The sequence below is a fragment of the Pygoscelis adeliae genome, unplaced genomic scaffold (assembly GCF_000699105.1).
Source record: "Pygoscelis adeliae isolate BGI_AS28 unplaced genomic scaffold, ASM69910v1 Scaffold203, whole genome shotgun sequence".
Lineage (NCBI taxonomy): Eukaryota > Metazoa > Chordata > Aves > Sphenisciformes > Spheniscidae > Pygoscelis > Pygoscelis adeliae.
This window is the reverse complement of record NW_008824407.1, coordinates 370,000-382,520: the sequence shown is the minus strand read 5'-3', so window position 1 is coordinate 382,520 and position 12,521 is coordinate 370,000. Positions and strand designations below refer to the sequence as shown.

Below are 12,521 nucleotides of genomic sequence, written 5' to 3'. Positions count from 1 at the left end.
GGGGGCCATCAAAGAATCAAAGATTCAGCTTTAGCATACCTGCTTGTTGCACATGAAACCCTGCAGACTACTGGGGCTCTCATGGCAGTAATGAAGCTGTGTGTTGGCAGGTAGTCATGACTCAACACCAGGAATGTCCCCCGTATTCCCAAAAAACCCGAACAAAACCAGACAGGTTCACACCTTCACCTATTACTAGATACAAACCCCTAATGCAGGGAAGAGCCTTACCAAGACACTCCATCAATATCTTTTCTGATTTACTATTAAAAATTTTAAGTGCACCCCCTCACTAGACTAGCGATACAAGCAATGAACCAGTATCAACAGCCGAGTTATTTCTTCAGGGCTTCGTGTTATTCCCTTCTTCAGGCAAAAAATATTTATTCACATACTGAGCTTCCAGTTCCCAACAGACATTCCCAGGCCTTCTTTGGAAAGCCCTTCCCTCCACTGACGATAGGATTAGTTCCTCCTAAGGATTATCAGCCACATCCCACGTATCAAGCCAATGCCTGAGGACACGTATCCTGCATTCACACCAGCCAAGGGAGGTACCCATGAGTGGATGAGATCCAACGAGAAGCTGGGGATGAGACAGGATGGATTCCTCCCCTTACTCCACACTGCAGACCTGTCTCTTGCTCTGCCAGTTGGGGGGTGGGGGGGGAGAAAAAAAAGCCTAATTCTAAGCAGCCCAAAGAGTGCCAAAATGATAAGCACCTCTCCAGGAGAGGCCCAAGAGATACCCTTCCAGTAAGTGTCCTAACGCAACAGGAATGGTCTCTGGGCTAATCTCTGGCTCGGAGCAGATCAAGGCTCTGACTCAACACCCCACCCTTACGAGCAAGTCTAATTAACCACAAACCCTCCAGCAGCAGGGTGTAGAAGCTGGGTGCCTGGAGGCAGTGTTTCTGGTGGCTGACACCTCCAGCACTGCTGCAGAGAAGCTGGCAGCGTGGGGTGATGTGTGTGTCCACCAGCAGCCACGCGTGGAAGGGGAATAAAAAGTCCTTTTCAGGAGGAGTTACCCTCCAAGACGGCAAGCGCGCCTGCAGCAGCCACAAGAACGTGCCAAGTAGGAACCTGCAGCCTGCTTTACACTGAAAATGTTGTTCTTCGTTGCTTTCAGTATCTATTATTTGTGTCACTGTTACCTCCAAGACCTGCAAGAGAGATCGGATCTCCATCGCACTAGCGCTGCAGTAATAAAAGTCTCCATCTGAAGAGCTCGTACCCAAGTGAAAGGGATGAGAAAAGGGACAATGCAGGAAATGAGTAAACACAGCAACAGTGAGACGGCCGTGAGCTGCAAACCCAGACAGCAACGGCCAAGCAAGCATTTTCTTTTCCATACAGAGATTTTCTATACATACAGAAATGATGTCTAAGACAATCTAAAAAAGGACAATGTGATGATTTTGTAAGTATATAGAAAATGTCTTTAATATGTAGGGACAAAGTCAGGTGGGACACAGTCCTTCCATCTGCAGATTCCCAGGTTGAAAATACAGTCATGCCACATAAACATCCTGATTTAAACAGATAAGGAAGAAAATATTCTTCCTATCACTGTTAAATTTGATCATTTATCTCCATTATCAGCCTGCTGTTTACAGATTAGCTCCCAAATAACAGCCAATTCATCAGTGCAGGAGCACGCTATTTCTGAAGCGAATCGGAACACACTGTCACTGCGCTTGTTTATTATTCTCCAAGCGCTTTTTGGGTTAAAGCATGAAAAGGGGGGGGGCCCACACGACAAACGGACATCACTGTTCAAAACCAGACACTGCGTAATGCTTGTGATTCAATCATGATCTGTAGCAGCCCCTGTCATCCTGGCTCTCCAGCCTCCCATCACTTCTCCAGCACGACTCTGTTTTCATCTGAAGCACCATCTAGTATTTCAGTCATGAGCAAAACCTGTTCATTGTACCAAATTACACAGCAGAGTTCTGGGGTCAGCTAATCTGCTAATTCAAGACTTAAATTCCAAACACACATCTGAAAGCCAGTGACAAGCAAGGAGACAATTTATTACAATCACTCGTAATAACCCCTTTGCGGTCCGGTGTTAATAAAAAATTTCACAGTATTTCAGATTATCATTCAGTATTAGGTAAAACTCTGACAAAGTCTTGCCAGCAATAGAAGAAAACACTCGAAGTACAATTTTACAGCCACTTCTAGTTATGCTTTTTATCTGTATCAACTACATTGAATATTGATCTATGAAACTCAAGCACTTTCATTGCAGTGAAGCTCCGTTTCTCCCCAAATGCGGCATTAGGACAGAAAAGCGGGAGCACTGCAGCTCGGTAGCAGGAGTTTGAGCCACGTAGGGACCACCCTTCTCTTAGTACTACACCACAACTTCAAAATCCTCCATTTTAATACGTCGATGTGTCCCACAGGATCAAAAGTAATCACAGCCAGGCTGAACAGTACGATCAAGCCTTTAGTCTGTGGCCTACATTTCTGCATTAAATAATAAATACCTGACACTCTGCATAGTTTCCAGTGCATCTCACTGAAATCATTAGTTCCCTTTCCAAGGGGTAACACTCAGGCAGATATTAATAGCCACATCTTTAGAAGCCTTTGCTAATTGTGCTGCTCAGTTTGAGGTACTTTTGCTAGCTAGAGGGAAAGGATTAGTTAGGATTTTTAAGCTTCACAAAATGCTAATGCATATTACAAAGGTACCCCGAGGAACTCTGTTCTAAAAGGTATTTAAATCTATCGTTTATTAACCCCAAAATAACCTAGGAGGGAGCGAGCTACACAGACCAACAGGTCAGCAATTCCCACGTGAAGTCCCACAGAAAGATGCTTCTGCAGGAGGCCAGTCCCATGCCAGACACGCAGTTTGAGCATCACTCTCCAGCACAGCTTAAGGGATCAACCTTCCCTACCCAAAGCTCATGAATGTGAAGTATCTGGACCCAGTCACTTCTGCTGCTGGCACTTACCAGCCGGTCAGCCCCAGGCTCCAGCTTAACTTCAGCACTAATGGGACGGGACGCATCATCTACTGCAGGATCAGGGGGTGATGCTTCACCAAGAACTATCAGCCCCTGGAAGAGAGGGAAGGGAACAGGAATTAACTGCGGGTCCTTCGGTCTCAGCAGGGAAACTGTGCATTCATCGTCCCCCAGAAACTACAACCGCTGCACAGCAAGGCTTGCATTCTCACCGCATTTTTCAGACATGATGCCAAACCGAATCCCCTGCTGCCTGGATTTTCCTGACATCTAAGCTGAACTCGGAGGGGGAAGGACAGTGGCTGGAGCCAGATCACATGCCTTCAGCCCATTAATAGTAGACAGTTAGCTCCCTCTCGGGCAAAACTGCTGAAACGCCGCTGCCGTCCTGCTTCCCACCCCTTCCCCTCCTGCCGCATGCGAGGAGGTTCAGCGAGCTGCATGCCAGCAAAACCAAAGAGAACATTTTGCTGTAGTGCAGAGCAGGAAACGACTGCTTTCATAGTACAAAGTGGAACTCGCCACCACAGCCAAGCAAACAATTTTGAGCGGGTGCCAAAAATCTACAGTCAAACTTGTTACTCTGAGCAGATTTTTTCAAAGAAGTGATATTCACAAAATTCAATAAGGAAAGAAAACACTGATAAACAAGCCATTGCTATAAACCTAGCGGGACAAAGCACAGTGGCAGAGCACTGTTTTATCAGGCTTAACATATGTTGTCCTGTTTATGTTTTACTCTAAGTGAAGCTTACTCTAAAGGCAGAACTGCTTTCTCTCTGAACACCACAAAGTAAAATAAAATCGTTATAATTACGCATATTCTGAGCTATATTATATCAAAACAGGCTAAAGTGCGCAAGGGATTAAAGAGTTGGTAGAACCTACAGGCCATGACTATAGTGCAGGACAAAGACAAGCCAAAACAAGTTTGTGACCGGTCAAACAAGGAGCTATGGAAAGGGCTGCTCAGATTAAGAGCAGGCGGATCAAGTCATCTGAAAACAATTTCAGAGCTTGCATGGCGTCACAAGAAAGTGAGCCTGGAAGGGAACCCCGACACGTTTTCTGGAGAGAGGAGAGCGCTACAAGGCTTCCCTCAAAGTCCACGAAGTCAAATCTTCCATGTAACTGTGCATCAACAACTGATGCCATGGCATGTGGCCACTGAAGTCTCTTGTAAGGCTGATCTTATGCCTTGACACAATCTTCTATACAACAGATTGGTGGCTTTCCAGAAAGATAGTGGTAGCCCCTAGTTCGGGAATACTTTATTTAAAAACAGTTCATAAAACTGTACATGGCCTCTGACCAGCAATGAGGAAGCTGCCAGCTTCTAGAATAAACATGATGATGATTTTCTAGAGTTTTCTGACATCCCAGAAGGACGTTTAGTGGATGAGAGAGGCTGGAAGTCTAAACCCAATTAAATACTGCTGCGCTTCTCCTCCACTCTTAAAAGATCCCTCTCCAAAAGCAACACATCACATTTCGCCATTGCTTCTAGAAACATCCTCAGGCACGCTTCAACAAAGAGGTCGGTCACCTGCAGATGTCAGGTGTAGGAGACAGTGGACATGATAAAGGGAGAAACTGGGACTGAATTGCAAAATTGGAGCCAAGGAAACTGCTTCCCTTTGACACTCGGGAAAGCACTTGGGCTTCTCATTTGCTGAGCGAGAGAATGAGATGGGGAAGCACGGGCATCAGGAACAGAAACAGCCACCACGGCCTTCTGCCTGCAGTTTAAAGGAAGAGGATGAAGGGAGCTGCTCCATGCCTCAGGAAGGAGCAGTAATTAATTCTATAAACTGTGGGTATTTGTTTGGAAGTATGTCCCTTTACTGGTGACTTTGAAGCATAGGCAATGCTTAAGGCAGCCTTCCCTGTGACCGTCACAGCTTTGGTTTTCGTGCCCTCGTACAGAAGCTGCATTGCTCAAACCTACCATGCACGCCAGTCGTCCTCTCCCAGCTCCTAGCCCACAAGACAGCCTCTACGGACCTACAGGCCTGCAGGTTGGACGGCATCTTCCTACTGAGGGCTCATGCACTCTGCTTTGCTTTTAAGAGTTTTAAAGCTCCATTATTTATACACTTCTGAATAATAGAGAGGAATTAGAAGGGCAACATCAAATTTCCAACTCTCAGGAAAGGGAAAGGAGCAGCGCATGTGAACTATTCCAAGGTCACACAATACTTGCTTTTCAGCAGCATTCTCCAAAACAAAGAAAAAAGGAAGCCCTCTCCCCCCACCCCCAGTATTTATGGGCAAGTTTGCTGCTGCTTTACTCCCATTTTTATCACTAATTATGGTATTAACGAGAAGTCAATTGTACAGGTCTCGGATAGAGACAGATAGAGAGAGAGATCTCATATCTCACAGTCCTGTAATAGTCAGCAGCTTCTGCCAAGGGACTACTGGGCAAGGAAGAGGACTGACACATCAAGACACATCAGAAAGAGACTGAGTGTCCTAAACAGCCCTGCGCAGGGCCAGCAGCATCTCTTAGCATGCCCTAAGCCCAACATACCACTGCAGACACAGGAAACTCACATGAGAGCTGCAAATTCCTCCAGCAAGAGGCTCCTCCTAACTCCCATCCCACCCTTCCCATCACGCGTTTCTTTTGACTCAGCAGCTCCGGCCAGAGCACAGCCCTCCCCACGGGGCAGGCTGCACACAGGTCAGACCAAAAGCTCGAAGGGAACGCAGCAAACCCGTCTTGGATGGTCTGGGAACAAGTCGAACCTGGGTCTGCAGAGACGATGTGCAAATCAACCCCATCTTTAAGGAGTTTCGGTCACTGTACTTCAACCAAGTCTGCCACTGCACAAAATTCCTGCAGGTGCCCTTCATCTTAATTTACCTCTTATTCCATCTAAGAGTGAAACTCATAAGAGACACAGAAAGAGAGGAAAAAATGCCGCTTGTTCCTTTCCAAACACGAAGCATCTGCCACTCACACATGCAGGGAGGTGCAAAGGCTCTGCATGGGAGGGGGACCAGCACCGTGTACACCCCACCCCAAAAAGGCCCAACAAAGCACATTTGTGAAAAGAAACAAAACCACCTTATTACCTTCATCGACATCCAGCCCCTTAAATTAGCTGTACACACTCTTCAAAACCAACACAGAATCGAAGGCACAACAGCCCACTATTTTTAAGTGCCAGAAAACACAGTACTTCACAACTAACTTTGAACACATGCTCACTGATTTGTTGTTTTCCACCTCATCTCACCAGGCTCTGACCGAGCCGATCCAAATATGCTGAAAACACAATTACTGCTGAGACACCCAGGCAGCAGTGTACCTTCAAAACAGAAGGTTATTTTTGACTGCCTGGTCCCTCTCTTGCTTTGATTTGACAAAGCAATGCATCTTTGAGAGGTACGCTGGGATGTAAACCTTAGCATATAAAGGTAATTAACCTAAAAAAAGAATAAAATAAGAATAGCAACCTTGAATTCCTGCAGCAGCTACATTTTAACCTCCTTATGGCCAAATAAGCTAAAGTTGTTATGTTGATAGAAAAAACAAGGCGTCTCCAAATTCTTTAATTGTCCTTGTACAATTTGAAGCCAAATCCTTTCCAACAAGACTCTTGTATTACTGAAACATGCACTCGTTTCTCTAGTCTCCTACACTTGTCCCAAGCTGCTTTTATGAATCTTACTCTGAGTTTTTCATTGATGAAAACAGAACACGTTTTACAAGGCATCCTTGAGCTAAATGACACTGAGACAACGACAGCTGGGTACAAGCGGTGATCTCCATGAAGTCCTGTCAGAAAGATGGGGTATTTGATACTCACTTTCTTGATCAGGCAGAACAGCCACTACCAAATCCTCAACATCTGAACTCTTCTGCCACTGTAAGTGGCATGCTTTATCTTAAATTCATGTATCGGGTTATTGCAGTTGAGGAGTTTTTGTTTGAACAAATCAAAAAAGATGACATCCTGTTTTCCGAAACCTCAGATGTACTTTCAACTTCGACACAATACCGTGATGTTCTCCTTTCAGACCTAGAGACTGCAACCTTAGATAAAAACATATGGGATGCCTGTAGCCATTTATCAGGCCATTTCACGAGTCTGTCAAGTTGTCGTCATCTGGTGAAAGCACTGAATCTTCCACTTCGTTAGATGAGTTTTCTCATTTCTTCCGTTACTTAACTTTTAGCATATAAATGGTTTAGCTATTTTGTATTTTATATTTAGAAACTCTCTTGCATGATCGGCTTTCTTAAGACAGAAGGAAGACGATTCTTTCTGAAACTGGTTCATTAATTTGACATACAATCCGCTTCCCAGAAGCCTTTTGCTCTAATCTCGGTAATGTATTCCGTTCAGCAAGCCATGCTCTTCCACCTAGTCATTTATAGCCCTCACTCACTCAATTAGCCTGTTTTTCTACATAGCTGCATAAAAGTCCCATCGCCCTCCCCTGCCTGTGCTTTCTGCCCTCCTGGAAGCCTCTCTCCCTGCCACCCCCAGAGCACCACACATCTTGGGAAGAGCCTTTGCTGGACTCTGAATTCCTGAGGATCTGTAAGTTGATGCAATACCATGAGCCTTCTTGCCACAAACTCCAGACATTCCTCCCTCTAAGGCCTGACATTTAGACATGCATGCCTGAACAAGTCTCGATAACAATTCCTTCCCCATCCCTTCTCTGCTCTCCCCCATTCTCCTGCCATCTGGGAGCAAGTCTGAAAAAATAATTCCTTCCACAGAGAAAGGTCAGCACCTAGAAACAGTCTTTTTTTATGATACAGACTCAATTTTAAGCCTGTGCTATGTGATAGCATCTGAAGCTAACTTCCTCCACAGTCCACTCCCTTCCCCAGTAAGTCTCTTGTTAAGTTGTTCCTTATCCCCATCTTCAGCTACTCCCAAAAAGAAAGAATGGGAAGGGTTTTTTTTTAAAAAAAAAAAAAAAGAGAAAGACTCGAACAATGGGGAACAGCAACAGGCATACAAAAGCAACAGTTTTGTTCAGTACCCAAAGACTGACTTTAAAGTAAGGTATTGCTCTCTTCATGTTACCATATTGAAACAGGGAAAAGAATTACACTCAGCCCATGCCAAATAGCATTACAATTAGTCACAACTGTGCAATATGCTTTTTGAGAGATGCAGAGGGGAAAAAAAGCATCAGACTTTGCATACGTGCTCTCCACTGCAGCAGAAAAGACAGCCATTAGGCGGCAAAGCAAAATCACACGTATCCAAACGCACTCCTGGTCCTCACCTTATTGGCTCTAATCTGCTTGTAAATGTCCGTTTGCTGCCGGATTCGGTATTCCAGGTCCGAGACGTGGGCTTGGAGCCAATTCCAGCGACTGACGATGGCTGCACGGTCTGCTGCCCATCTCCACTCTGCCCTTCGCCTCCTGGAAAAACAGAGAGGGGAAGGGGGGATTATTTTGAGTGTGATTTTAATTATACAGCCCACAAAAAAACCTAGCAGAACTGACAGATAGATCAAAAGCTACATACTGAATGGCATGACTGATACCATCTAGCCACTGCTAATAACTACCAACCGAACTACAGACATGCTATAAAAGCCATGCCTCCGCAGAGCAATATTAAAACAACTTTTGGTACCCAGTGATTGAAGTCTTGCCTACGCAAGCGTTAAGACTTTATTCCACGCTTAGCTGAACCAGCAGCTCCAGTCCTACCTGGCCACATCTGCCAGACCCACTTTGCCAAGTCCTGGAGAAAACAAAACCCATCTGCCCTCCCTTCCTCGACATAGCCTCTTTAAAAAAAGACCTCTGTCATCAGTCACAAAATACGCCTGAACACCAGCGTGTACCACGTGGCCACAATTAAAACTCCGTGGCAAGTTTCACAACACACCATCATTCGGTTTTAAGAGTAACCACTGTTTGGAGACGAGCAACAGAGCTAACAGCGCCTTGCACAAGCTGCTCCCCTGCAACGAGGTGTTGCAAAGGAAAGCGGGCAACAAGTAAACCTGATTTCTGCATCTGATGGCTTGACTGAGCAAACAAAGTAGCCAGGAAAAAACATGAGAAAATTACCAAGTGAACGACGACTCCTGATCTCCGGGGCTCAGGGGCGCAACGTGAGAGAAGGCGAGCATGTGTGGGTGCATGGGGGGAACCCACACACTTTGCAACTCTTGACCGATTTCCTACCTTCTTTATCTCTGCTGCAAACACGAAGTACGGTTCTGCAGGAGCACAAATATGCTTTCACTAGTGCATGGACTACACCAGTGCATTTTACGGGCCACTGTTACAAAAACACCTTTACTCTCTACTACCTCATTCCAGCAGAAAGGAACACAAAGACGGTAAGGCACATATAAATCCATGGCTCCACTCTCCCACATTAGAAGCCATAATATTATGAAAATATACCCTAAACATCCCGATTCCGGTGGATAAATATTAAGGCTACCCAGAAAGGAAGAAAACCACAACATGGTGCAGAAACAAAGCATCAGCAGAAAGTGCATGCACAAATCCAGTGCCATTACACAAAGCCTTTGCCACATCTGGATGTTTGGCAATTAAGAAATGAATCACAAAATAATTCCCTTTGCCCATCTCCCCCTCCTTCGGTGCATTTTTGAACCCAGCGAGAGCAGACGGGGCAGGGGAGCCACAGCAATGTCCAGGTTTTTCTTCCAAAATCTAACCAAGAAGTCTTCTGCTGAGATTAACCCGTTTCAAAGCTGAAACCAGCCATTACAGCAAAAGCAGCACGTGGTAAATGAGATTTACTAGTGAAGCACCGCCAGCTGCAGAGATGGTAAGCAGCAGCAATAATCAAGTTCTTAAAAAAAAATCTACACCTCCTATGCATCTGCCCTTATTTAGGCGTACTGCTACCAAATGCACTTGCCAAAAAAAAAAAAAAAAAAAAAAAAAGGCAAGCACCAGGGTTATTACAAGCTTCAAATCAACTAATAGAAATACCCTGAAAGGATATGGAGGAGTTGGTTCCTTCAAACTGCAAGTGAAACCCACAAATTTAGAACAAGACACGTTCTCCATATTCTTGCTGGACCTCCTGGCTGCGTGGGCGGCATCGCTTCAGTGCCAATCTAGATGAGGCCAGATTTCCACCAAAATGGGCAATTGTATCCAATGCCTACAGTCCTCCCAGCCCCCTCCGAGACCATTTTCAAAGCACTTTTAGGAGCTTAAGTCCTTCTCTCTGGGATATTTCCCTGTGTAAAGTGCCTGCTCTATTTTGATCAACGCTGACCTTATGTTTGGTGGAAATTTTAATATTTATTGTAGATGGATGCCACAGCAAGGCCAGATCTTAATCCTCCATCAGTTAGGAGGATACAGTCAGCAGAGCCCGAGACAAAAGGCAGCTGAGCACCGGGGCTGGGTAAAGGTCTGACATACCGTACCAGCAAGGCAGAGTGACCACAGGGTTAATCTGGTTTACAATGGGCTGAGCAGTTGCCAACACCACCCCAGCATCACCCGATCACGCAGCTCTAATCCAGATCTCCGGCCCAGTCATGCTTTACTCTGTTCCAAGAAGGATAACGCCTTGCAAGCATTACAGTCCCTCCTCCCCACAAGGGACCTCCAGCCTGAGCCTAAACGGCACGAAATCCCCTCCACGACACCGGAGGGCAGAAAAGCTGCGTCTGGGAAGCAGATCTCCCTTATCTCACAGAGACGCTTCTCTGAGCATCGCTGGAAAAGCGGCACTGCTCTGACTCAATCACCTGCAAGATTGACAGCATTTTCATGTCATACTTTCCCACAAGGCTTTCCAGAACACGTTACTTCTCTGCCAGCCAAGTTTCAGTGAAATTTTACCATACTCTCATTTCAGAAGCTAAGAACAATTTTACTGGAGAAGAGTTCATCTTTTTTTAATAGCTTTAAAACAGGAAAGACCTCTGCAATGACTGTGTCTGCTTTATGGCATCTTCAGCATCTGTGGATGCAACAGACTATCCGGACCCCTAGAAAGTTTAGGGCTCTAAGCCAGATCTCAGCAGGCTTCAGTTTGCTCTCTGGGGATCCACGTAGCATCGGGACTTGTTTTTAGAAAGATCGAAAGCTGCTGAGAGCAGCTCCCAACTGCCAGCTCCTTTACTTCCCTCTGCAATGTTATAAAGCACCTATGCCTGCTCCGTTAAATACATCTCATTCTTTTGCTCAGACTACACAGAAATCGAGATTAAATATAAAAAACACTTTACACCCATTCAGATTCCTAAGTGGCAGGGCAGAGTAAGCAGCAGCAGACCTGCTCTTCACCTTAAAATCAGGACACATCCTACCCCAGAAAAACTCACTGGATTTAAACCAAAAATAAACCAAGAAAGCGAAACAGTAACGTATACTTCATCCTCTGACACCCTGCAGCATAGGTGGAGGAGGGGAAGATACATAATGATGGCTCAGCCACACTTTCCAAAACAGTATTGAGCGTAGTGTGGTCCTCTATATTTAGAATTAAGCCTTTTTCAGAGCCTGTTCAATTACACCCTTTGCTGCCATGTGCTGTCAGCAACATTTATGTTTTCCTCATGTAGATCAGCTTTTGGATAACAAACTGTGTAGCTTCTTTAGCTTTAATCGCTATACAAATACTTTGCAAGAATGATGATTTTCTCGACTAGCACTAGAAAGTAGCAACCACACACAAAATACAGCAGCTGAAGTCGCTGCAGTCAGCACCCACCGTCACCTGAAACCTCAGCCAGACACCATGCTCTGGGGGGAGGGAAAGCCACTTCCTTTCTTTCTAAACATTAGGGACTTTAAACATGACAATTAATAAAAGCGTTCATTGCACTTGCCCGAAACTGGTTTTGGATTAAGCCGAAGACAACGACTGAAGAGACGGCCAGATGGTTGCAGAGAGCGGTGTCGCTGCAAGCGGGCTGCGTGGCTCATCTTGAGAGCGGTCTTGCCCTTTGAGAGGCAAAGCCGGCGCGAGGAGTAAAGTCAGCAGCAGCAAAGCAGTTAAACCCTGCATCCTCCAAGGGAAACTGTTCATCATGCTGCTGCACGGGTGTGCTCTGTGCGATTGCAAGCGCTTGCACAAAATAGGCTACAGAGAATGGCACGGGACAGCTGGGACAGGAGGGTAAGCTCATGAAACAGCACAGAAAATGAATTATTTAGGAGCCCGATCCTTTTAAAAAACAATTTGCCAGGCAGACTCATTCCCCTTCTGCAGGCACCGGTGTGTGCAGGAGAGTGGCCTCAGCAGATGACGCGACGGGAGCGACAGCCACCCCTGGCCCGCGCGCGCCCAGCTGGCGTGACACTCAGCTTGACCGACAAGGACAGCGTCCCGCAAACTTAAGCAGATGGTGCTTATTGTAAATAGTGCGTGTGCGCAGAATTAGCAGCCTTACGTCTCCCCGCGCGGAGGGAACCTGCACATGCCCGGAAGGCGCCCAAGAGGGCCGGGAGGCTGGGACGGAGGAGGAAGAACAAGCGGGGAGCCGAGCCAAGCTCAGCCCGCAGGGTTATGAATACAGCGGGAGGCTGCAGAGCTTCAC

The 12,521-nt window shown here is 46.0% G+C and overlaps 1 protein-coding gene across 1 annotated transcript in view; it reads right to left on the bottom strand.

Moving 5' to 3' along the window:
- Nucleotides 1-12,521, bottom strand: part of KANSL1 (KAT8 regulatory NSL complex subunit 1) — an 81,966-nt gene that overhangs the window by 21,540 nt on the left and 47,905 nt on the right. The window contains exons 2-3 of the mRNA XM_009320458.1: nucleotides 8,247-8,388; nucleotides 2,976-3,080 (exon numbers count right to left, since the gene is read on the bottom strand). Of these exons, the coding sequence (XP_009318733.1) occupies nucleotides 2,976-3,080; nucleotides 8,247-8,388 (247 nt within the window). The remainder of the gene's footprint in view (nucleotides 1-2,975; nucleotides 3,081-8,246; nucleotides 8,389-12,521) is intronic.